Source organism: Barbus barbus (genome assembly GCF_936440315.1).
Source record: "Barbus barbus genome assembly, chromosome: 6".
Classification (NCBI taxonomy): domain Eukaryota; kingdom Metazoa; phylum Chordata; class Actinopteri; order Cypriniformes; family Cyprinidae; genus Barbus; species Barbus barbus.
This window is the reverse complement of record NC_136734.1, coordinates 28,897,683-28,925,252: the sequence shown is the minus strand read 5'-3', so window position 1 is coordinate 28,925,252 and position 27,570 is coordinate 28,897,683. Positions and strand designations below refer to the sequence as shown.

Here is a 27,570-nt window from a genome sequence, read left to right as displayed (position 1 = left end):
TATTTAAAAAGAACAGATTAAAGAAGAGTCTTTGAGGGTTTTTTGTTTTCAGTTTATTGAGCTGAATTGTTTTAAAGTGATTTAATGTGTTCGTTATGCATCACAATAATTTACCTGCTGACGGATAAACATCCATTGATTCACACAGGTTAGTAAGGTCTCTGAATTTCAGCAAAACACGCAGACACTCTCTCTCTCTCTCTCTCTTTCAATCACTCGTTCTTTCTCTCTCTCACTCATGTATTACATTTCTTGAAACATAAAGCATACACTGAAGAATATGAACAGGAAACTGTTGATGTCACAGTGATAGTTTCCCATGAGACTCTCTTGTCAGTACAGCAAAATCTGACCACCATAAACGAACAGCGTCATAAGCACAGCATGACATGGCACTAAAAATCTACAATCCAGTACAGAAATACATTCGTAATGCCTTATAATCGTGACAGGTTGATGGGGAAAATACATTCCGATAAATGTTGATAGACCTTCATATCCCTGTTAGGTCAATAATTTGACAGTAGTCTTAACATATTCAATATTCACTTGAGATTCAATCCTAAAAAAGCAAAGGCAGATTTCCCTTCTACAAAACATTCAGCTCCTTCATAGTTTTGTTCCAGCATCCAATCACAGTGTGTGGTTCCAGTGGTTTACAGTGGTCTGACTCCCATCAAACAAATTGTAGTATAGCATGATCTCGAAGGTGTGCAACAAACACATTCATTGGTATAATTGTTTTTTGTGACACTCTTCAGTGATAGTACACGTCATAAATACGTAACATATTCATAATATCTTAAAGACTTTGTGACACCTTTGAAAACACTATTTCAGAATTCACAAGTAGGCAACGTGACTCTGAGTCTCAAACATCAGCGATGTAAAACAGTGAGCTGTTATATTCAGGGAATTATTTCAAAATAACATTCCAGGGAGTGCAACAAAAAAAGTCACTGTACTTTTTTTCCAAGTTAAACAAATGATTAAGAATTCATGTTCATTTTATAAATAATTGCTGTTATAAAAATTTGTGCTCTGGTAAACAAATTCCTTTTCTGTACACGTTCAAGCTTTGGTGACAAATGTTTTTAGATGATAAATTTTAGTAGTAGTAAATTAAGTTCGGTGGTTAACGTTATTTCAAAAGAATTCCATGCCTTAAATATGAATTTCAAAGTGGCTGTGGTTTTGAAAAGACCTACACTACTGTTCAAAAGTTTGGGGTCAGTAAGATTTTTTTTCAGCAAGGATTTATTAAATGGCTCAAAAGTAACAGTAAAGATGTTTATAATGTTAGAAAAGATAGACAAAAATAAATACTGATTTAAATCATCTTTTTTTTTTATCAAAGAATCCTGAAAATCCTGATTATGTTACACATTTCCAAATATATTCAAATTACAAGTTACTTTAAATTGTAATAATAATATTTTATAACATTTGTATTTTAATTTTTTTTTTGCTCTGTATGTTTGATCAAATGCAGGCTTGGTGAGCAGAAGAGTTTTCTTTCAAAAACATTAAAAATCTTACCAAACCCAAATTTTTGAAAAATTGTTTGTGTAACTCACAAATTAGGACTAGAACCTTTATCATACACATGAACTCACATTCTTCTGGTAGTTTTGCACTATTCACATTTGAGGTATAACTGTGTATAATTTATGTTGTAGATCAAATGAACGTCAACTGCATATTTTACTTTATACTCATAAACCAAAACACACTACTCTAAAAATTCATAGGAAAGGCTAATTCTCTTCCCGGTAAAATAACTACAAAACAAAGCTTTATTCTTGAACCATTGTGTTGGAGGTCTTTTATTCTGGAATAATTTCCTGAATTATCTGCCATTTTATTTCTGAAGGTTTTTTATCCCGCTTATATTGGCTTCTTTTATAGCAGTGTAAAAAACCAACGTGTACCTGAAATTGTAGGAGATGAAAACAAGTCAAGTTTTGAACCATGTAATAATTTAAATTTATTATTTTTTCCCTCCCAGAAGGCTTTAGGCTTTTGACTGACGGACATCCTTCCACTCCAACTTGGTGTTTTGTAAAGCCTGTGTCTTCTTCTCGTCTACTTGCACGTAATCCACCCTGTACTCGTCTGCCAGCAGCGGTTTCTGAAAACATCCAAAACACAATACCAGCAAGCAATCAAAACGTAATCCACATGGCCACAATGTATCAATCCAGCAGGCAGATTTATGCCATGTCACGTTTAGAGCTGAAGGGGTTACAAAGCAACAGTAACTGGGACAGGAAATGCTGAATCACTGTTATCGCTGCCTGAGGATTCAAGCCGCAGAAACGATTACTACAAGAGATAGCAGTACCCACTAAAACCCCACAAACACTTACCAAATGTTTGTCAGATGCATGTAAGAAATTTGGTTCTTAAACAGTTCATGCCTACCACTGACCTTCTGAACAGGTGAGGGGGAGGCAGAATTAAAGTCAAGTGACAAGTAATCCAGCTGAGAAGGCCTCATCCAGGGAGCAGAATCGCAAGCTGAGAACAAGAGCCGAGAGTCCTGGACAAACATATACAAATATAACCAAAATATATATAATACTGACACACATTATTATGGTTGTGTTATATAATGTCTATATATACATTTATACATAAATGTATCTGTTTATTAATATGTACTTGTTCAAAACTCTCAAAACTCATTTTTTTTTTATTATTATCATTTTAAAAGTCTCTTATGTTGACAAAAGCTGCATTTATTAAATAACAAATGCAGTAAAACAGGATTGTGAATGTTGGGAAATGTTACTATTATTTAAAAGATCTGTTAATTAAACATTTTATTTATTCCCGTGATGGCAAAGTTGAATTAACAGGTCTTATCACATAAATCATTCAAATATGCTGATTCGGTTCTCATTTATTATTATTATCATTGTTGAAAACAATGCTGCTTAATATTTTAGTGGATTCTTCGATGAATAAAAAGTAAAAAAGAACAGCATTTATTTAAAATAGAAATCTTTTGTAACATAAATGTCTGTACTGTCACTTTTGATAAATTTAAAATACAACCTTGCAATAAAAGTTAATTTCTTTCAAAAAAGAAAAGCTTTTGAATTATAGTGTTTATAATTGGAATTTAAACTAACATGTATTTTGTACTATCTGCTGAATTTTTCTTTTTTTTCTGATATAGAGATATACTGTTTTGTTTTATCATTCTTTTGTTTTATGTTCTCCCTCTGTTGCCCTCTTGTTCTAATTTCAAGAAGAAACAGAGCAATAAATTATTAACGAGAGAAGATGGGTTAAAGGAAGTCACGTTACCGTTGGCGTGATGCTCCCTTCCTGTTCAGAGCCATTTAAGCCCCATCCCAGCCGCCTGTCCAAAGGAACAGACTGAAGTGATGTGCTAGAGACAAACAAACCGACACAAAACACAGCAACTTTCAAATACAGTTATACGAATACAAAAAAATATCTTACATTTAACAAATAACAAAAGATCAGTGTGGGATTCATAAACATCACAAACATGTAAATGAGAAGACACAGGAAATAGAGATCAGGTGACTTGAGGAAGAGCAGTGTCAAAACAAACACAGTGTCTTTGTTGAAGATGTAGGACACAGACAGAAGTGGTTGAGTTGCAGAGGATCAGTTTGGGGTGTAAATATGAGTTTGTCATAATTCTCACCTGGGTTCTGTCATGGTGCGTGTGAGGGGAACGTGGAAAGGACATTCAGAAATTGTGGACAGACCCCTAAGGTCTAAAGGAGGCGGTCGAGCTGTGAAAGCAAACACAATGCAGGACATTCAAACACTCCTTATCTTTTTCTCTCATGCACACCACAAACTCAAACAAACACTTTCACTTTTAATGAGGCATTTCCTTTGTGTGAAGGTGCATGACCTGTAGGAACCCTGTGCCTCTGCTCAAGACACAGTGCTGTCTGAGGTTCCTGTTCTGTGTCTCTGACAGTATCATGCACTTCCTCTCTTGTGCTTTTATCTTGGCAAATCCTCAGTTTAAAAAGAATTTAAATTTAAAAGCCACAAAGAATCTTTTAAAGAAGTATGCCCTGTTCAGAATGTGTCTTGGAATGCCTGAGAAGTGACTTACTGTAATCTGGTGACTGTTTCAGAAGAGTTTCGCAATATCACATGAGCAAGAGTGCTGCCCCCCCCCCCCCTCCGAATATCTGCACGACAGCATTAGTGAATGTATTCAACAGTTCAGAAAAAAAGAGGTTAGTATTGTTATTTTAGACAATATATTGTAAGTATAATCTGTTTTTGCTCAATTTCACCAGAGAAAACCGTTTCAAACAAAGCCACAACAGAACTCTTCAACCTTTAGAGCAAAATCATACTTTCGTTGCTAAATAAATCGAGTGAGCCAATGATTCTTTGTCTCGGAATTAAACGAATCGGTTGGATTACTGAATCATCCGCCACCTACTGGCGGATCTCGTTTCATATTTAGAGTATTTTATATATATATATATATATATATATATATATATATATATATATATATAAATAATTTCATATTTCGATTGTTTTTTTAAAGCACATTAATGTCAATTTAAAATTGCATTATTTATGCAATTCTAATTCATGGCAGTTTTTGTAAATATCAGTTTCTAAAAACAACAATATGGCTATGTAGCCTTAAAGGTTTATGAGTAATAAATTATATTTCATTCTAGACTGATTTCTCAGCCCAGACTGTCTGCCGGTTACATGCTAGTTCACGACAAATTAATTTTAGGAGCGAGTCATTGAGCCATTAGAATCAACTAATTCGTTCAAACGTGACTCATTCAGCAACGACTCTAATTAAGAAGCTAATCGTTCAAAAACAGCGATTAATTCAAGAACCGCTGTGTTTTACTTGGACAAGCAATTGAAGGTAATTGCTTGCACCAATATTAAAAATAAAATTAAATGATTTGATTTTCTTTTTAAATTACACAGTCGCTTAGAATTCGACATTTAATATTCTCTACAATCTCGAGACCAGACTGCATTAGTAAAACATAAAAAAACAACTACAAATGTGGTTGATGTGTGACACACAAATCATGAGCTCAGCTGCATCTCATCTTCCTCATATTCATTTTCAACATGCGTCACTCTTCTGTAGGCTACCTCTCCTCACGTGAGATCATCTTTTCCATTCCTCTATTTTCGTTTTCTGACCTAGCTAATATCTCCAGTGATATTCTAGTTATTGAAATTGCTTCATGACCGCAGTTAATTATAGCTAACACGGCACACCAATATATCACATAACTCTGTTGTGCAAATACATTTAAAAAAGTAAACAAATCAAAAACAAAGAATTCTGAAATGGCAAGGTTCCTAAAACTATGGCATCACATCCTGTCTTTGAGCTATAGGCACAAAACCTGTTTTGAATTGATGCATCTTAATGGCTAAATGTGAATTACATTGTCCAAATGCTATACATGGGACAACATTATTTCTTATTTAAATGTTTTTATTAAAGGCAGCACGTCAGTCTCAATAAATAAATGCTACATTCAGAATACTCGTGGTTGTAATGTTTTGTAGTGTCACATGCTATGATTTTAAATGAAACTGGTAAACCTTGCATTTTAACCCAGAAAGATTTACCTCTTCTTCTTGGTTTAAGGTTGCGGTCGACTGGAGGAGGCTCAAGGTCAGGATTCGAAGGCGAAGGCAGCTCTGTTTTGCCATTGGCGAGTAGGCAGACGGGCAGGGTGGAGGGGCTCATGGGTATGTAGCCGTCTGAAGTCACATCAGAGCAGCTGATCGGTGGGGAGGCCATGGGCACATATGAATCCTCAGAGTGGTTTTCAGTAACTGTGGTATTCAGAAAAATTGGCTAGAAATAGAGATACAGAGAGAAACACACTGACACATCTGTTTTCTGGCAGTGAATATTCAAATTGATGCGTATTTACAGTGTTTGTTTAACTTTCACCGGGCTCATTTGACTTATTATTTGAATATTTCTTTACCAGGTTGAGGCTTAGACGTTTGTTCCAGTTTCTCCCAGCATTGTCAAACTCTCCTGAAAACATGAAAGTAAAATATTAAAATATATAACAAACATTGTTGAAATGTTACAATGAGAAAGGGAGGGGGGGTCTTTGATAACACCGCCCTGCATCATATTTGCTGAATTAAATCAAATGCTTGTTTCTTACAAATTTTGGGGTCATTCCAAAAATAGTGCCTTTTTGCTCTAGCATGTCACACTTTCTCTTAAAATATGTGCATTCCATTGCTTTTTTGCTCACGACAACCATTTTATAAATTGAAGAAATCTTGTATTATCCCCTAATCACCAGCAAAACCGCCACAAAGGCATTATTCATATCTTCCTCTGAACCAGGTTACAGCTATTTGTTAAAGCTGCAGTCCGTAATTTTTTTTGGTTAAAAATGATCCGAAATCAATATTTGAGCAAGTGCATAGCCAGCCAGTGTTCAAAACTATCGCCTTACTTTAGCCCGCTTCACAACGGTTAGCTTATAATAATGTTTTCTAATTTGAGTGGTACGCGTAGGTTTTCTCTGGAAATTTGAGCATGGCACTACGTCATTATGTCACGTCTGTAAACATAAAGTTGTTTACTTGTTACTAGGCTATAGCATTTGAGGATGCTGCAGGTGGCGACTCGATTATAGCCTTTTCTCACCGCAGCTAGAATAATTAAATATATCATTTTGATGGCGAATTGTAATCCAGACAGGATTATGTGTTTATGAAACGTGACTGAAATGAAATTATATTCCAGTTTTAAATGTGCTGATTACAGATAGCCTGGGATTACATAACATTTGTATTTTAAAGAAAATCAGTTCGAAGGGAGCATAATTTGCTTTTTGGGTTAAAAGAATTTCTTAATATGAAATTCGAATGGTATGACAATTAGATTGTAAAGAAATTAAATCTACTCTAATACACACTATACTCATAGTCACACAATGCTGATGTTGCTAACATTAATAATTTGAGAATAAAGTATAACAATACAATAATAATAAATTGCACGGTTTGGTGTGATATGAGCTAACAATTGTTAGATTTAAATCACCATTGGTAGCGCAATTTATTGGAATGCTTTTTTCCTCAATTGATCAGAACAAACGTGGCAGACTTGTTACTAGTTCAGATGACAATATACGGGGAAAATTCTTATTTGGGTCATATATTCCAAGACGTAGGCTAGAATCTGTGATTGCAAAGTACAGTAAACATCCACACCGGTGCGGTGACTGACAACCATACATTCACCTCAAAACATTAGATTCCTCTGCGCTGGAGCCGTGCCGACTCACAACCCCACGCAAACAAGTAACTGCAATTCCAGGTTTTCAAACAGAGATGGCGACAAAGAGGCAAAATTTACGGACTGCAGCTTTAAATGTATGACATTATTTAATGCCTTGTACTGATTTCAAGGTAAGAATGATGGCAAATGCCAGGAAAATGCTAACATATTTTCTGCTTATATCTGTGGGACGTTTACTGCAACAAACGGCAAAAAAATTACAGATTTTGTGAATTTGTCTTTACGTGTAGTTCTTTGACATTAATTTGTCCATTTGAATACTACTTTTTGTAAAAACAGAAACCAAAAAAAAAAAAAAACCCTGAAACTTTTGACATTTGACTGCTTTTGTTATTTCGATAAGTGCATTTGTGAGAAAAAAAACTGATGTGATGGAACGTTTTTTTTTTAATAGATTTTAAATCAGCATCATCAAATTAAATAATAGGTCTTTTCTTGCAAATCAGCAGAATTTTTTTCAGATTTTTTTTTTGTGCATTCTCACCTCTCTTAAAGTGGTCTATTCCTGAAGGTGACGTCCTGCGAGGGAGGAGAGCAGGTTGCATCTGATTACGGCTGGTATCCTCATTACCATGATGATCGGATAGGTGTGTAGGTTTGGGTGGGAGGGGAGGAGGCGTCTGTGGGTCTGATGTACCATAGAAGGGCCGGTCAAATCTGAAAATGTCTGGTGGCCGGCGTAGAGAGATGGGAGATGAGAGGCAAGACGAAAGGGAGGAGGAGAGAGAGAGTGGTCCACAGGGGGCACTGAATGGGGGCTCGGACACCCCAGCCAAAAGGAAGGGGGAAGGGGAAGAGTCAGTGCGTGGGGTGGGGCTAAACACATCCTCTGTGTATTCAGACGAGCTCTGCTCAAAGGAGCGTTCAGAGTTAGAGATGCTGTCACACCTAGGGAAGGACAAACACACAGAGGTAAGCATATACACACAAAAACAATAACCAAACAATGTTATTTAAAATAAAACTTATATGAGAAATATTTTTTATTCAGAGAAAGCATATAGAAAATGTGTGGTGTGTTGTGTCATAATGAAACTTTTTTTTTTTTTTTTTTTTACACAGGCTTCCTCTGCAGAATGAGTGCTGAATGATTCAGAAATCACAAATTTGCATAACAAATTTAAAATTTGCTTGCATATGAACTTAGAAAGATAAAATCTAAATAAGTGTAATATCACATATTAATTATGTTAAAAATTAAACATTTGCTTAAGTCTCTGAAACACAAGTCAACATGAAATGAAATAATGATAATTTTCAGCAAGGATGAATTGGTCAGAAGTGAGAGTAAAGATATTTATAATGTTACAAAATATTTCTATTTCAAATACAAGCTGTTCTTTCTATTCATCAAAGAATTGTAAAAAAAGAAAAGGCTTTCTCAACAATATTAAGTAGCACAACCGTTTTCAACTGTTATAACTGTATAATAATAAGAAATTATTCTATAGCACCAAATCATCAGCGTATTAGAATGATTTCTGAAGGATCATGTGACATTGAAGACTGGCGTAACGGCTGCTGAAATTCAACTTTGCCAACACAAGAATGAATGACATTTTAATATAAATAAAAAATATAAAACATAAAAAACCTGTAATAATATTTCACAATATTACTGTTTGTACTGTATTTGAAAAAACTAATTAATGCAGCCCTGGTGAGAATTAGAGCTTTCAAAAACACTTAAAAATCATACCGACCCCAAACCTTTGAACTGTTATATACCTACATAGTTGTTTCTTTCATCAGCTATAACCCTCCATAATGATGCCTCAGTATTCAACACCAAACTGCATTACAAAAATCATTGTGCATTTGTATAAAACCATTACGTCCCCACTTTGCATGCAGGTAGCTGAAGATTTTATTTGAATCTAATCACAGTGTGTTATGCTGCAGTGAACAAGATCAAAAGATTTCACTGAGGCGAAAAGCGAAAAGAGATTTTCTATTCTCATTGATTCTCCCAGTCACCTTTATTAAATCAGATTAAAGGAAAAGCCGATAGTCTGGCACTACATGGAATGAATCTCATTTCCTTATTGAGATTAACATATAATTATTATTTTTGCAACGTGTGATCATAAGAAGCGGCCTTGCCTGACGATGCTCTTCGTGCCGGTTTCACACTGAGAGAGAAAGAGGTAGTCAAGTGGAGGGCTGATCTCTGATTCGCTGGGCCTGTCTAGGACATCATGGTTTTCGACGGTAACTGTGTCCTGATTGGCCACGAGAGAAACATGAGGAGAAAGTGCTGGAGAGGGCTGCTGGGAAGAGGGAGTGTGATTAAGACTGTCCATTGATTCTGTCAAAAAGAAAAAGAGAGAGAGAAAGAGAGAGATTTGGTTTATACATTAACAATACGTTTCATCTTGCCAATAAAATTAGTGCAATAACCATACTTCACAAATTCCATTTCTGAAGTACCTTTGTCTTATTCCAGAAGGTGGCAGACCAAATCACCCCCTTCCAGCCCCCCACGCACCACAACCCCCCCCCCCCCCCACGTCTCTTTCTCTTCCTGTTTAGACTCAACAGTGCGTTACCAGTGGGCAGACATTTCTTAACCACTCAGATGAACATGTGAGGCTCATGCCTGCTACACTCACTGGAAGCACATAACGTGCTTACGGTTGATTTTTGGGGTGTAAGCATTTCTCTTTTTAATAGTAAGCAAAAATATTTTTGGAAGGTGGAACCGAGTTGAAATAATCCAGAAAAAGGTCATTATGGAAAGTTTTGTGCCATTTCCATGGTCATGGTTCCATGGTTTGCTTGTGAGAAAGAAATTTGAGTGACACATCTCTCATTTTGGGAGTTATTGTTGGACAGGTTAATTAAGCAATTTGAAATAATCCAAATAATTTTAATTGCACATAAACAGCAGTGTCCAGTGGTGACTCAGTGACTCAGACGTCTGATATCTCACTCAACCTGCTGGTGCTTGAAAGGCATTGTGAGTAATGCTGAGGTAATGTTGTGGGAAAACAGTCGTAGATAACCGGCTTTTTGATCACGTTGCAGCTAGCATGCTAATCTGAGGGGGATTGTGTGGGCTCACATAAACATTGCTTCTTTGGCAGAGCCTACTATTGGGTATCCAACACTTGAATAACTGACAATGACTCACAACCTTTCTGGCAGAAGAGAATTCTGAAAGGCACCAGGCATGTGGTTGTATTCATTTCTGTGATCCTATATTTAGTGAAAACATCTATAGGATTTTACTTAACCCTTGTGCACCCTTATGGACATTTTTGTCCATTTTAGTTTAGTTTTTTTGGATAATTTTGCCTGTGTTAATGCTAACTGCATAAATTTTGGCTCCGGTGTGTATTTTTATTTGAGTTTTAATATTCCACCTTCATTTCCTTTAATAAATCTATTTTACACTAGGTAAAAAAAGTGAAACACTCAGCACCTTTTGGACAAAAATGTCCCCATTGAAACCCATTAAAACTGCTATTTTTAATCGCAGTGCCGTTTAACTGTAAAATGATGCAATGTTTGTTACTAGGCTTTCATTCTATTGGTAAAGCTTCAAAATTTATTGTTTTACTATTTTTTTACCAGATGGTGCCATTTTTTTCAGGTTTGGTCTATAAAGGGTCTATAAAGCAAATACTCGCTTTATTCCTGTTTTCTGCTTCTGCATATTATAGAGCCAACTGGATAAAAAAATGCAGATATAATTGTGTGGGTGTGTTGGTATAGATGTCAGAGTGTGGTTTGTATGTGTGTCATAAAAAAATTGTGTGTGTGCTTGTAATATTTGAGAAATAAAACTCTACTGTAAATCACAAATCCAACCACTGTGTGCACCAGCGGAGTTTTGCTGGCATCTAATGGGGAAAATTTGGTACTACGCCCAAACAAAATCTTACTGAAAGCTAATTTTTTGAGATATCAACCTCAAATTTGGAACACAACTCGTTTAGATTTATGGCTTTGAATTTCTAGCAGGTTTAGAGTTCAACATGTTTCATATATAAAATATTAATAAAATACAAAATAAAATATTGTTCATAAATTTTCATAAACTTAAACCTGTATAACTTTTGTTTGGTTTCACTTTTTAAGCTTTTTCTTTTTTACTTCAGCAATAATCTGCCATGGGTCTTCTTTAAAATGAGACCTATGACCGTTTTTTTGACATGGACATTTTTGTCCGCGATGGACCCAAGTGTAACTTTTTTTTAATTGATGCACAAGGGTTAAATGTGTAAGCCCGTAACGATTTTGCACAGCATTTGTATTGTAGGTTTAAGATTTTTTTTGAACCATTTCTTTTATAATGCTGCAGTGAGGCACCTTTAATTATTATGTAGAGCTGTTTTTACACCTGCAGTCCGAGGTTGCCATGGTAAAGGGATTCAGGAGAACAGAGAAGTAGTTAGCAGTTGTCATGGTGATGGGGTCAAAGGGACAGTAGAAATACAATAAGCAGTAGGTGATAGGGGTCAGAGAACAGTTCAAATAGAGTAATACAGTAAGCGGTTGTCATTGACAGGTAGAGTGAGGTACACATTGAGACATTGTTATGGTAAGAGGGAGAGTACACAAACAGCAAGTGGTTGTCATGATGACGGATCAGAGTGAAAGAAGAGACATAACAGTGATGTTTAACCTGTGGCCCTGGCAGAAATCAACATTTAAGTTCACAAATGTTCACAGAAGCCTCGGTGCAACCGGACCCAACACTGTTTTTATCCAGCGTGTGTTCTGAGTGCCTCGGCACATGGCCTGAAGCAGGATCTGAAACTACGGCTCTCCAGGTGTGACTACAATCTCTGCTTTGTTGTTCTCCCACCCTGCTGTCCGTCTGCCTCACTGCAGAAGAGTCTGTCTGTAAATAAAGAGCTGAGATCCAGTCCTGCTGGGGTCTGTAATGAGGTTAGCTGCTAAGCAGCATCTGAGACTTTGCATCTCCAAAGCTACACTCGCTATTTCAACAGTATGTCTGATAGTCACCTCTGGCCTCCACCTAAAGGCCCGTTCACACCAAGAATGATAACGATAAAGATCACGCTAAAGATATAGTTCTAAAAATAGTTCTCAATATTAAAGAACAGCAGAGTCCATGCTACAACTATAATGATAAAGGCACAGAGAAACGATATAGTTGGAATCACTTCCAGAATTATTTTTTTCAAGCTGATGAACGATACAAGCATTGACAGCCAATCAGAATCCATCCTGCTATTTAAAGAGCTCAATAATTTAAAGTGGCAGATGAGCGTGGGCTTAGAATAAACGGATGATATAGTTTGCTGGTGTGGATATCGTTATCTTTCTAGTTATCGTTCTTGGTTTGAACGGGGCTTAGGATTTAAACAACATAAAGAAAAATGTCAAATTAAGCCTTTTACACCCATCCATATGTGTGGGGAAAAGGGCATAGATATGCATGTTGTTCTGTATATACTAGCTTTATCTTTCACAGTCGTTTAGAGGCGTGTGCAACCGTCCAGAGTGTTGTGTATTAAACAGTAACCATGTGCATGTGTGTCTGAAACCCTCCCAGCTGCTGTATCACTCATCTTTCTGTTATCTTTCCAAGTAATGTGTAACTTGTGGTTTCTCTCACTCTCTGTGTTTGGTATATTACATTAGCCACTCTAACTGCTAACATTTTCCCATGTGTCTTACACTAATTATTGTTCCTGCTTTAACAAAAACACGCTTTCTTGCTGTGATAGTGCTGTGGACACAGACTGTGACACTGGCTGTTTGCTGTTAGTTAAATATATGGGATGCTACGTACTTGAGAGTGTCTGTTATGACAGACGTGTGTGTGTCTGAACGCTCCTCTGTGACGCAGCTGTTGCTCTGCAGACTCGAAAGAGAGGAAGAGAGATGGAGGAATGGAACAGAATATTAAAATAAGACTTCGCCTAGATTACAGTGTCATGGATTCTGTCTGCATCTCTCAGTCTCTGCATCTGTCTCTGGAGAAACATCCTGTGGTTAATTATTTCCCAGGCTAGGTTTATTCATTTTAAAACTGAATCTTTAGGTTAATGCAGGGATCTGATGTGGTGAAAGGGCTGAACGTAGGCTGTTTTTTTTGAGTATTTTACGTACAAGGGTTTTTCCTGTTTTAGCTCATCTGTAGCACTTTCATTTCTCATAAACCCACGTGCATATACGGTTTGTATTTGTCAACAACATGTTTACTGCAAAGTAATTTTAGTTCTAAGAATTTTATTTTGAGATGCTTTTGTTTTTAGTTAGACTTTTAGTTGTTATTCCAGTTTGTCCTATCGCCTGCCACTTGCTGGGGTACATAAATTCTTACTTTTTATCTGTTATTTATTTCTAAAATGCGCACATAAAAATGTTTATGATCAGAATTTTTTTTTTTATATTCACTTAATCAAAAGTGACAGTAAAGACTTTTTATTATTTTTATTTTTCAATATATTTTTTTTTTCTTTTGAACTTTATACTGTATACATCAAAGGATCCTAAAAAAGTGTATCACGGTTTCTTCAAAAATATTAAGCAATATATAGTATATTAAACACGGATAGTAATAAGAAATGTTGTTTCCAAATCAGCATGTCAAAATAATTTGTAAAGCATCATGTAACATTAAAGACTACACTATATTTTAAAATAAAATTAAATTAAATAAAAACAGTTATTTTAAATTGTAATAACATTTCACAGTATTACTGTTTTGCTGTATGTTTGGTGAGCAGAAGTTATTTAATTTAATAAGAAAATTAGTATTTTTATTTTTTGTAATTGACTGCTTCATTCTCACATGTAAAATTGAAATAATTCCAAACCAAGCCCTTGTGCTAATGTTAATGTGTAGTGTTTTGTATTGAAAAGGGGAAAAATTAAGTCAAAGTGTCTGGAGTCAGGTGTGAACTGAAGAATGAGGTCATGGACTGCTCATTCTTCAGAGAAATCGTAAGGTAGTTTTCAGTAGTATGATGATAATCTAATAATATAAAGGGAAAGCAAAATGACTGCAGGACTACAACCCAACATTTCTGATACTATTAGAACTTTATCGGCTGCTGAGCATGTTAAGTAACCCAAGACTTAAAAACAAAATAAAACTTCTATAGTAAACCTCCTCACCTGCATGTCTGTTCAGTCCTCCAAACGTGCAAACCTGTCCAATGTTCTGTACCCAGATGTTCATCTCTTCTGCTGTTTTGGCCAGCAGGTAAAAGATGCGCGTGGCAGTCTTGACCACAAACAGGTGCTGATTCTGATACTGGCGTTTAGTGGGCCGCACCTCTGCCTCGATGGTGACCTCGCACTCCTGCAGGTCGATGGTTCTGATTGGCTTTCGGGAATTCTTGCTACGGTAATATTCCAAAACATCAGGATTCCCGCTCATCCGACCCCTCCGCAAAACAAACCATCGCTTTCGCCATGACTGAGAGAGAAAGGGACAGAGAGCGAGAGAGGAACAGAATTAGATTAACATTGTTCTGCTGGATGAACTCAAGTCAAAAAGTCTCCTTTGAGCTTTAGATCTTTAGGCCTTGTTTTCAGACTGCAAGCATTCACTCTCCACATTAAACATTTGCCCCTGTTTAGATCTTGATTGGTATTATTTTTAACAATTCACCTGTACACATTATTCCAGAAAAAAAAAAATTAGTATTTGTCTTTTATAACCTTGAATAATACAAAGTCAGTTTAGTTAGCTAAAGTTTAAGTGAAGCAAAGTTACTAAAACTGAAATGTAGAAAAATTAAAGCTTAAAAAGAAAACTGAAAATATAAAAATAAAAGAATTCAACATTTTAATAAATACTATAATAGTATAATACTAAAACTACATCGATCAAAATATACTAATGTCCTCTGAAACAAATGTACTTTTCCACTGATGTCATTAAGGCTGGCTATTGGATAATGCTAATAAATATATAAATGGATAATTATTACAAATGATATATAATTACAAATCAGTCTCACCCCAATGCCATATATTTTCACACCATGCCGTGTCTGTGTTCAAACCAACTGAGGAGCCAATTTCATTGCGCAATAATGAAGCTTGATTTTTTTTTTTTTTGACTAAAAGTGAAAATGAAACTCAAAGAGTGTTAGATGAAATTATATTAAAAGTATACGGGGATCATTTCAAGAGTTCAGTCATTGCAGAAATGCAATACAATCTCAGAATGGGTCTAGATTGATACATTTGCGGCCTTTCTGTAAGTAAGTTTCATGCATATAATTTGCCCAATATAAAATTTCACACTGGTGTCCTCCCTTACTGAGTGTGACCGTGGCAAGGCGAGTGTACATGCGAGAACAAACAGATAAACTTCTGTCTAAACTGGGCAGGGTGTGGTCTGCAGTCAGAGATGACTTACAAACTTACTTCCTAAGAAACACACACAGATTAATCTCTCAGAGCAGAAACAGGGTGCTCATTTGGTTACAAGAAGTAAATTATCAACACTTACACATCAAGTCAATCAGTATAAAATCTCCTGGCTTTAGCAGTAACTAGAAATCCAGTTTCTGCACTGTAATCAGTTCCAAAAACATGGTTATTAGATGTATTAAGTTGTTATTCCATTAAAAAGTTATTAGGTTATTATTACATCATGAGGTAATTAGGTTAATATTACCTTATGAGGTAAATGCATACAATTTAGGCTATTAGGTCATTATGTGTGATTATTATACATTGTATTATATGTTATTTTAAGTGTGCTTTTTTGTTGTTCTATTAAGTGCGAGCAGTACCTGCCTCAGGTGAAATCTGGAACTCTGTCTTTCAGAGAATTCTCCTTTCCATTTTCAAAGATGTAACAGAAACTACTGCAGAAATACTTTACTCAGGAAAGAGAGTGACATGGAATAAAGAGAAAGTGCCAGTTCCATTAGATGTGGCACCAAAAACCCACTTAAAACCCAAAGCAAACAAAGTCCATCTGTCATTGCCACTATAACTTGTAGTCCAATTGTACTGGATTCTTATTCCCATTCTTGAGAATGTTATTCCAGTCAAAGAAAAGAAAGTTCAGCAGTTTTGTGTGGCCTTTCAAAAAAACAGCTCCTATCCTGATTTTTTTGGAACCATCAGCAACTTGTGCATTCTGTTTTGCTTCTGTCTGACATCATTCACTTCTGTTGTTTCAAGTTAAAATGTCTTTGTTCACTTAGTTGCTGTTTTCTTTGTGTAACCAAGATTTCACCACAGCAATCAGTTGTTACACAACCTGACGTTAAAGACGTCTCACACAAGCGTCTAAGAATTTATTCTAATTAACTCACCAGCAGGGGAGTGTCATTAAGATCTCTTGAGAAACAAGACTAGTTTTCTGACCGTTTCTCTATTTATGTTACAGCAATATATTAAAAAGACCACAGTCTTGCACTTGTATCATCAGGAAAACCCTGACTTTCTCCCTTGAGTTTGTTTTTTTCAGATGCCTAATATGATCCAAACAAATGCATGATGGGAAAGAAAGCTGCAGAGCTGCAGGATTTCTATACCTCTAGCGTCATAAGACGAACTCTCTTCCTCTTCTCTGAGATCCAGACTAAGTGCTGACATGAGTCCTGAGAGAAATATTAAGCAAGAAGAGGCCAGAAAAGACTTTTCCATTTACTTTGGCCTTACAGTCTAAATTTTTTTATCCAAAGTGTACTTCCAGGAGTGCCATACCTATTAAAATACAGGGGGCATGTGACACCTCAGATTTTTAAGATGATGACTTTGAGTGCAACATCCAAAAAAAGGGGGTTAATTGTAAGTGTGAAGTGAGAAATCGTTTGGAAATCATTTGGTTGGTCTGATGGGAGTCTCACCTTCAATAGATCATTTGCTTTAATCTGAAAATCAAGTTACTTCAAACATATAACTTTTTGCTGTCAAATACTAAAGGAATTTTAAAAAAATAAAAAAAGCTGTTCTTTTCCATGAAACAAAACAACAAAAATATACAGTGATCACTGGCTGAAAAAGGAGGAGAATAATAATAATAAGGTATTTTGGCTTTTACGCTCATGCTTTCAGCTGAGTGTGTCCATTTTACCACATTTCAATCAATTCTGAACCTTTTCATATATACTATAATAGTTATCACATTGAAAAAAATTTACACTACAGATCACTTATAAAAATAGACTTTACAGTAAAGGGAGAGAAACACAAACACTTCCTTAAAAGTAATCACACCTCATTAACACATAGACACGGAATATACAGTTCCCTCCATAAGTATTTGAACAGTAAAGACAAAATTGCTCTGTTGGCTGTGGAGTCAAGACATTTGCAAATATGATTAAAAGATGAATATGAGACAAAACTACAGAATGTCACATTTTATTATTAGCCGTTTCAACACATAAATGTTTTACCAAATAAAAAGAACAGCACTTTTAGAGTTCATCCCACTCATTGATGTGAGCATAAGTATTGGGACAGTTGAACATAAGGGAAGATATAAAAGATTAAAAGCTATTATTTAGTTGCAGATCCCTTACATACAATCACAGCAGTGAGTCTGTGACCCGTAGACATCACCAGACTCTTGGTCTCATCCTTTAAAATGCTTTTCCCAGCCTTTAATGCAGCCAATTGTAATTGTTGCTTGTTTTGGGGAGTTTCTGCCTTTACTCTCCTCTTCAGCTGGTGAAATTCATGTTCAATCGGATTTAAATCTGGAGATTGACTTGGGCAATCTAAGACTTTCCATTTCTTTGCCCTTATAAATTCCTTGAGTGAACTGGCAGGGTGTTTTGGGTCATTGTCCTGATGCAATATGAAGCACTTCCCAATGAATCTGGTGGCATTTTCTTGAATATTGGTAGGCAAAATGGTTTTGTACCCTTCCAAATTCATTCTGCTACTGTCATCATACAGTAAGTCATCAGTAAATTTGAGAGGACCTGTTCCAGAGAGAGCCATGCATGCCCATGCCATGACACCACCTCCACCATGCTTTACAGATGAGGCTGTATGCTTGGGATCATTTGCAGTTCCCTTTTTTTCTCCACATTTTTGCTTTCCCATCACTTAGATAAAGGTTCATCTTTGTCTCATTGGTCCATAAACACATTTCCAAAACTCTTCTGGCTCACCTTTGTGCTTTTTTGCTAACTCTAATCTTACCTTTCTATTTTCGGTGCTGGCCAGAGGTTTGCATCTTGCTGTGTAGCATCTGTAATTATGTGTCAAAGTCTCCTGAGGACAGTAGATTGTCAGAGCATCACATCAGCTTTCTGGAAGTTGTTGGTGATTTTACAAACACATCTTTTAAGGTTCATTTTCACAGCTTTTATGATTTGTCTGTCATCAACTACTGTTGTTTTCTCAGCCGATCAGGTCGTTGTTGGTTGCTTTGGTTTCCAAACTCTTGATTTCTCCATGCCCTCTAATTGACTTCCTCTTTTCTTTTAGCATCCAAATTGCTTGCTTTTCTCTCAAAGTCAGCTCCCTCATCTTCATCCTGGTTTGTGTGTGTCATCATCGAATGCAAGATTCAGAATCAGAATCAGCTTTATTCGCCAAGTGTGCGCAAACACACAAGGAATTTGTTGTGGTTTTTAAGAAGCTCTGGTACATGCATGCATACATAGCTGACATGAGAACAGAAACATTTAAGTAAGACTTAACAATAATAATAATAATGTGTAAGAATCTGGAACAGAAGATTTATGTGCCTCATTTACTCTATATATACAGCTGTTTATAAAAATATGCATATATATTTACAAATTACTAGGGAGAGAGTCAATAAGTAGAGATGGGGAATGAATTACAGGACACAGGTAATAATTCCTGTGTTAGTTGTTTAGGCTGGAGATGGCATGGGGGAAAAAAATGTTTTTATGCCTAGATGTTCTAGTGCACAGAGATCTGTAGCGTCTGCCTGAGGGGAGAAGTGCAAACAGGTCGTGTCCATGGTGAGAAGGGTCTGTGATGATGTTACCTGCCTGTTTCTTCACTCTGGAGTAGTACAAGTCTTGAAGGCTGGGCAGGTGGACACCAATGATCCTTTCTGCTGACCTAACGGACCGCTACAGTCTTCTTATATCTGATTTGTTGGCTGACACAAACCATACAGTTATAGAAGAGCACAGGACCGACTCAATAACAGCAGAGTAAAACTGTGTCATGTGCGCCTGTGGCAGGTTGAACTTTTTCAGTTGACGAAGAAAGTACAATCTCTGCTGAGCCTTTTTCACGATGGAGTCGATGTGAGTATCCCACTTCAGGTCCTGGGAGATGGTGGCGCCCAGGAACCTGAATAACTCCACTGCAGTCACAGTGCTGTTCATGATGGTGAGTGGGGAGAGAGCAGGGGGGTTTCTCCTGAAGTCCACTATCATCTCTACAGTTTTAAGCGTGTTGAGCTCCAGGTTGTTGTCACTGCACCAGACAGCTAGCTGATCATCCTCCTGTCTGTAAGCAGACTTGTCACTGTCCTGGATGAGGCTGATGACTGTAGTGTCATCTGCAAACTTCAGAGGTTTGACAGAGGGGTCTTTAGATGTGCAGTCGTTCATGTAGAGGGAGAAGAGCAGTGGGGAGAGAACGCAGCCCTGAGGAGCTCCAGTGCTGATGGTACGAGTGCTGGATGTGTATTTTCCCAGCCTCACTAGCTGCTGCCTGTCTGTCAGGAAACTGGTGATCCACTGACAGACGGAGAGCTGTGTCAGTTTATTCTGAAGGGTGTCCGGGATGATGGTGTTGAAGGCGGAGCTGAAGTCCACAAACAGGATCCTTGCATAAGTCCCTGGTTTGTCCAGATGTTAGAGGATGAAGTGCAGTCCCATGTTGACTGCATCATTCACAGACCTGTTTGCTCGGTAAGCAAACTGCAGGGGGTCCAGCAAGGGACCAGTAAAGTCCTTCAGGTGAGCCAACACAAGCCTCTCAAATCACCACAGACGTTAAAGCAACAGGCCTGTAGTCATTAAGTCCTGTGATTTTTGGTTTCTTGGGTACAGGGATGATGGTGGAGCGTTTGAAGCAGGAGGGGACTTCACACAGCTCCAGTGATCTGTTGAAGATCAATGTGAAGATGGATGATAGCTGGACAGCACAGGCTTTGAGGCAGGCTGGAGAGACACCGTCTGGGCCTTTGGCTTTCCTTATCTTCTGTTTCCTGAAGACTTTGCTTACATCTTCTTCACAGATCTTGATTACAGGGTGAGAAACAGTAGGGGGGAGGGAGGGGGAAGGTGTTGATGGCTGTGTTGTGTGAAACGGTCAGAGTGGGTGTGGGGTGTCAGACCAGGCTTTTGTATTTCAAATCTGCAATAAAACTTGTTCAAGTCCAGTTTTATTTGAGAAGTCAAGTCAAGTCAAGAATACAGAAGTAATGGATATAACTGATACGACACATTCCCTGCTTTTAATATCTGAAGAATGAATGCAACAGGACACAGCTGATCACTTAGAAAGACCTGTGAGGCAACTGTTCCAATACTTATGCTCACATCAGATAGAGGGATGAAACTCTAAAAGCGCTGAACTTCTTAGCTGGTAAAACATGTTGAATCACCCAATAATAAAATGTGACATTCTGTAGTTTTGTCTCATATTCATCTTTTAATCATATTTGTATATGTCTTGACTCCACAGCCAACAGAGCAATTTTGTCTTTACTGTTCCAATACTTTTGGAGGGCACGGTATAAAGGAAATGTAGAACAGTTTTTGCCTAAATGCTGCTTACAAGGCGAAAGTCTCCATCTTCTAGGTCTTTATGATACAGACATGGAAGAAAGCTGACAAAGGCTAAAGTGGGTATATTTTACCCTGAAACCTAAGCAATTTCTCAGTTATTTTAAAAAAAAGAAGTTTAATTCCTAGCACTGCTGTACTGTCAAAAACTCCATTTGAAACAGGCTTGAATGTATAGTTACAAAGCACAAACTACCTGGCACTGATTAAAACACAGTTACACTCTTAAAAATAAAGGTGCTTCACGATGCTATAGAAGAACCTTTTTGTCTAAATGGTACCATAAAGAACCTTTAACATCTGAAGAACCTTTCTGTTTGACAAAAGGTTATTTGTGGTGAAAGAAGGTTCTTCAGATTATAAAAAGGTAAGAAAGAGATGGTTCTTTAAAGAACCTTTGACTCAATGGTTCTTTGTGGAATCAAAAATTGTTCTTCTATGGCATTCCTGTGAAGAACCTTTTAAGCACCTTTATTTTTAAGAGTGTACCTTTTAACAATTCTTCCATCTTGAGTAACTATTGTGAGTAACTGTGTGTGTGTGTCTGTGGATTTCACTGAAACACATTCATTACTCTTCCCGTGTCTGAACTGTTTTTCTACAGAATTCGTCAGAGACCACACATTGTTCCGGGCATGCTCAGAAGAGCAGGGTCAGGCCATGGCCTTGATTTACCTCTGTCGCAAACAAAGACCTTCTCTCTATTCTTTCTTTTGGAATGGTTATATTTTCTTCCCCTTATGCATGCATGTTCTAATCAAAGAGAGGAACTAGAGCTATGTTTTCCCAGAACCCCTCACAGAAGGGAAGTCTGAAAATGGCCTAAACATTTGTCTGCGTTAAGCCAACACCAACACGTTCATGTTTAGATGTGTGTGTGTTTTTAAGAGTTTGTCTACATGTGGTTGCAGCATATATCTGTGGTTTGTTTGGTCTGTATAGTTCGTTTTAGATGAAGAAAAGTAAATGTGAATCCAAACTAACATTTAACAATGTGTTTTGCTTTCTTCCTAATGTAAAGAAAGAGTAAGTTTTTTTTTCCCTTAATATTTTGCGCAAACAAGTAACAATAGTCCTATCCATTTAAGTTTAAGCTATTTTATTTGAATGTTTGAGACTTTCGAATTCTTAGCCTTTAGATAAATAACTAGAAGAATAACAGTGCAGTAAACTGTAAAACGATTTGGGTTACAAACCAGTGCGTTTATGATTATAATACTTGAAAATAATATGATAACGAAAACTAGTATGTAGTATAACAGACTGTTTTCTACAGCCTCACACATTCATGTTAAAAATGGCCGCACCTGCTCTTATGTTAAAAATAAGGTATACATTTATCAGTAACTCTTTCTGCATAATACATCATTCCGCAGTAGGTGTCGACAAGTGATTGCTTTAGTGAATCATTGTATCATTCATTCAACCAATTTGTTGAAAAATGCTAATTCATTTAGGAACGAAACAAGTGACTGTCTTTGTAAGCGAGTCACTGAATCATTTACTCAAATGATTAGTTCAAAAACGTTGATTCATTCAGGAAGGAAACATCACCTCAGAGCCGGCTCTGCTCGGTGTTGCTATGAAACTGCTTTGTTTGGAACTATTTATGTTGACGGAGCAAAAACAACTGGGGAAGTATGCATCTTTTTTTATTATGCTATTTGTATGTTAAGTTTTTTTCTACATTTTTGCTATGTCACACCATAGGACACAGTCTTTTTATTTATATATATATATATATATATATATATATGTATATGTGTGTGTGTACTATGTGAATATTGAGGAATTTTCCTTTATGATTTTGAATTACTTTTTATTACTAATTACAAATTTTATTTTTACTTATACATTTTATTTTAGGGTTAAAGAAAATGCTTTGTGTTTTTCTACAGATCTTTTTCTTACTGTGTACCTCCAAATTATGTAGTATTATACAGTTAAAAATGTTAAAGCTAAAATGTAATTTCTTAGTTATAAAAAGGTTTTTAAAATTATTATTTAAAATTAAAAGTGTATGAAGTGGTAGCAGTATCCTGCAGTGTGACTTAATATACTTAATCTACAACAATTATATAATTATATAATTATCATGTGAAGTGAAGTGACATTCAGCCAAGTATGGTGACCCATACTCGGAATTCGTGCTCTGCATTTAACCCATCCAACGTGCACACACACAGCAGTGAACACACACACACCGTGAACATACACCCGGAGCAGTGGGCAGCCATTTATGCTGCGGCGCCCGGGGAGCAGTTGGGGGTTCGGTGCCTTGCTCAAGGGCACCTCAGTCGTGGTATTGAGGGTGGAGAGAGCGCTGGACATTCACTCCCCCCACCTACAATTCCTGCCAGCCGGGGACTCGAACCCGCAACCTTTGGATTACAAGTCCGACTCTAACCATTAGGCCACAACTTCCCAAAACCACAGCTGCTGCATTGGCCGGGAATCGGACCCGGGTCTCCCGCGTGGCAGGCGAGAATTCTACCACTGAACCACCAATGCTTACTGCAAGCATGCAAGCAGTTATGACATCTTATTAACTGAAAGACTACACACAATATTATTAAAATAAAATCATGTTAACATGTTAGATTTAAGCTCAATGATGATTAAAAATAGAGAAAAACTTCAAGGACATAGTGACCTGTCACAGCTCCTTAAATCATTTTTTTAACCTAAAATGTGGAAAAATGTTGAACGAAAGAGAGAAAGAAAGAGAATGAAAGAGGGAAAGAAAAAAAGAAAGAAAAAAAAGAGAGAAAGAAAGAAAGAAAGAAAGAAAAGGAAAGAGAGAAAGAAAGAAAGACAAAGAGAAAAAAAGTAAAAGACAAAGAAAGAAAGGAAAAGAAAGAAAGAAAGAAAGCAAAAGATCACACTGGTAGCACACAACACACACTACACTCCTTCCCATTTTACTATCAGATGAAGCCACAAAACCAGAGAAAGAGAGAGAGCTAGAGAGAAAGAGTGAGCAAGTGAAAGCATTTGCTTGCTCTTCATGTGGTGCCTTAAACTATTTACTATGACATGCACATGAGCACAAAAACAGACTACAGGCACACTTATTTACACTCACTATTTGTCAGTCACTGGGTTACACCTCCTAACTAATAGCAGTCAAGTCACTTTTGCATGTGTGGTCTCTGATAGCACAGCTCATTTCTGAATGCTGGGTCGCTCTCAACTGCCTGGCACCCTACACTTCCCATGTTTTGCAACACACCCAAATTTCACAAAAACAGAGCGAAAGAGAGAGAGGGGTGAGAGAGAGCATGTTTGAGGTGTCAGACTGACACTTTGAACACACATCTTATAACTGGTGGTCCTCCCTTCCTCTTCTCTACCAAACAACTGAGACCTCCACTTCCATGCAGAGGACTAACTCGACAGTGTCTCTGAATGTCTAACCAGGTTTTAATTAGAGTAGCACGGTATTCTTTTTTGTATATAAATCAACTTTTGAATAATATTGCGCGCCTGCTTTTGGAAAGGCTGCTTTACGATTGCGAATTAAGTGTATTAACAAGCAAAATATGAACTCAGTAATGCATTTAGCCAAACTAGTGACAAAGAAAGCTTAAAAGATAAGTTAATGGGTAGTTGACAGGACACATCAGCAGTGTACTTAATTTTGACGTGCTATAACTTCAGTTTTGGGAGTGATTCTTAAACACTTAATTTCCTCCAATTAATTAAGAGACTACATGAAATAGTTGTGTTGTTAAAACTTAATTTGTCATACCAAAGGACAAAGTAAATTACAAAAAAAGGTGATTACAAAGGATGAACAAGTTAAAAGAAACGGTGACCAAACCCAGCACCTAAAATATATCTCCTTTATTCATTTACATATTAAACTAAACAAGGTGTTAGGGTTATTGTAGTTAACTAAAACTAAAACAATAAAAAAGCATTTCATTACATGATCTGAAATAAACACAAACTGAAAATAAATAAATAAATAAATATCTATATATCTTTGCAAGCCAGCATTTCTTATTTTCATTTAGATTAACTTTATGCACTAAAACACTGATATAAAAATTATTTATAGATAAAGAAAAACAAAAGCTATTAATAAAGATAAAACACAACATTACTAAACATTACTAACAAAAACTATAATATTATTTTAGTGATATTAAAATAAAAATGCTATACTTGCATGATGCTGTGATATGACTAATGATTGCATATTAATCTTAATTTTATAATTTAATTTCCGTTCACACAAAGGACGATAACTATAACCATAAAGTTATCATTCTAATTCTATGAGAACAGGGAAGTCCACATCACAGTTGAAGCTTGTTCACACCAAGAACAATAACTATAATGGTAACTATGTTAATGTCCACACCAACAAACAATTAAGTAGGGTTTATAGCAAGTGCATTCTGGTGCTTTACATTCTCAAGCTATTTAAATCAGGACTGTCAAACTTTTTAACCTTCATCAAAAAAATCAGAAGAGATTCCAAAAGAGATTCCAATGATATTGTTCCCTTGTGTGCTCTGGATAGCTGTGGATAGGACATCCCTATTCTCACAGAACTAGAGCGATTATTAAAACTTGTTGCTGCCAGTGTAGCAGAGGCCAGCGGGTAAGTGCTGTGCAGGTTAAACCTCACTCCCCGATCTCAAGTGGCGCTCTAGTGACAGACGCTAGGGGCCATGGCCTTTAGCCTCCTCGTTAGAGCGCCCGCCTCCCACACCGGAGACCGCGGTTCGAATCCCGCTCGGAGCGGGTGGAGTAGGACCGCGACATTTGGTGCCGTGACCCGGATGGGAGTGAGGTTTAGGGGGGTGAGTGTAGCAGAGGCCAGCGGGTAAGTGCTGTGCAGGTTAAACCTCACTCCCCGATCTCAAGTGGCGCTCTAGCGACAGACGCTTAGGGGCCGTGGCCTTTAGCCTCCTCGTTAGAGCGCCCGCCTCCCACACCGGAGACCGCGGTTCGAATCCCGCTCGAAGCAGGTGGAGTAGGACTGCGACACCAGGTTATAGTTGTCATCCTTAGTGTGTCTAGAGGACTTGTTTTTTTTTTTGTGTTGGGCTGAATGATTAAAAAAATCAAAATTCACCCAACATGAATGAGCTTAAGGATTTAAAGATGACATAAATGGATAATAAACATAATCTGGACAGTTGTCATCCATTGGTTATATTTATCATTCTTGTTGTTAACAGGACTGTTAATAGGATTCCAATGACATACCACGCATCCCCATTTACTGCAACATTTAACATGGTAAAAAGAGAACACAGTTAGGCTGTTTCAGTTTTAAACTGTTCCAGTTTTACTTTAATAGTTCCTGTTTTAAACAGTTTCCTGTTTACATGTATAGCAAACATCACAGCAATACAAGTAGCATTTGCTCGGACACAGGTAAGATGTGCACTGTATCTTCTGGTCTGACAGATGAAAGCACAGGGTGAAATGAAAGCTGAGCACAGTGAAACGCTTGCACAATTAAGCACAGTAAACATAATCAGATTGCATGCTAGAAGAAATGAGGAAGGAACAAGCAAAGGACAACAAAATATGAGCTCTGCATTTCTGCAATAGACAAATAACAAACAGACTGCAGTGCTCTGTCACTTACATTCTAAAATAAACTGCAATATCCAATTTTGTACAAGAAATCTAGAATTTGAGATGCATTCCATGACGGTCATACAGTACAGCACAGGTAAACTGCTGTCACAATGCACAGCACTGAATTTGACACAGGTATGAGCATGTGTAAAGCATCGCATAACAGCGATCTAAAAGTCCACAGGCAACATAAATTAAAATGCAGCCAAGCAGAGCCTAGTATAAAACACTGACAGGGATAGAAAGCAGCAGAGAAAGTGCAAGTTACAAGGCATAGGTCAGCACTTAGTATGTATGAAAATGAAACCGACCAGCACAGAGAAACACAGCTGTGTTATAAAACACAGAGAACATGAACTGACAGTGGATCATTATACTGCAGTACCCGCTTCTAATACTGAACACATCACACACACACAAGACTTTACTCACAAATCTCTTTAGCTTCTTCTCCGGAGGGGATTTTATGAGCCATCCTGTGCACACCACATCGCCTGCGCTCATAGCTGCTGCGTCTGTCAGTGTGTGTGTGTGTGTGTGTGTGTGTGTGCCTTGCTGATTGCAGACTGAGAGGAAGGCAAGAGAATCCTGTGTTCAACCCCCCAAACACAGAGAGGAGGAACTCACAGCATCGACCAGGGACAGAGAGAGAGAGAGAGAGAGAGAGAGAGAGAGAGAGGAGGAGGAACAAACAGTGGGTGGGAGGAGAGAGCGTGTGTTTTTGTATATTTGTGTGATCTTTGAGAGGACATGTATGTACAAGCGAACCGTCTGCGTGTGTGTGTATTCTGGGTGGAGGAAGAAAAAGATGTTCCTCCCTCCAGTGTCTTGTAACAAACCAGCACATGACCTTGTGTGTATGTGTATGTGAGAAAACCCAAGGTCAGTTTGGAAAATGCTGTGAGAGGAATTTTAACTGGTTTACTAGGCCAGAGAAAGAAA

The 27,570-nt window shown here is 37.2% G+C and overlaps 1 protein-coding gene across 1 annotated transcript; it reads right to left on the bottom strand.

The window, feature by feature from the left end:
• Window positions 1-33: 33 nt before the first annotated feature.
• On the bottom strand, window positions 34-27,238 carry gab3 (GRB2 associated binding protein 3). Its single transcript, XM_079420208.1, has 10 exons — window positions 27,061-27,238; window positions 14,438-14,741; window positions 9,443-9,647; window positions 7,824-8,227; window positions 6,000-6,052; window positions 5,632-5,863; window positions 3,686-3,776; window positions 3,316-3,400; window positions 2,432-2,542; window positions 34-2,131 (listed from the first exon to the last, which is right to left on the bottom strand). Exons 1-10 carry the CDS (start codon window positions 27,130-27,132, stop codon window positions 2,015-2,017), a joined length of 1,674 nt encoding a protein of 557 aa, XP_079276334.1. The 5' UTR covers window positions 27,133-27,238; the 3' UTR covers window positions 34-2,014.
• Between the last annotated feature and the right edge of the window lie 332 nt (window positions 27,239-27,570).

Excerpts from the sequence above, each read along its gene's own strand:
- gab3 (XM_079420208.1), bottom strand. The coding sequence starts at position 27,132 with ATGAGCGCAGGCGATGTGGTGTGCACAGGATGGCTCATAAAATCCCCT. Across the intron at positions 9,648-14,437 it reads AGGACTGAACAGACATGCAG|AATCAATGGACAGTCTTAAT; the intron begins GTGAGGAGGTTT and ends TCTTTTTGACAG. Across the intron at positions 3,401-3,685 it reads CGCACCATGACAGAACCCAG|CACATCACTTCAGTCTGTTC; the intron begins GTGAGAATTATG and ends GTTTGTCTCTAG.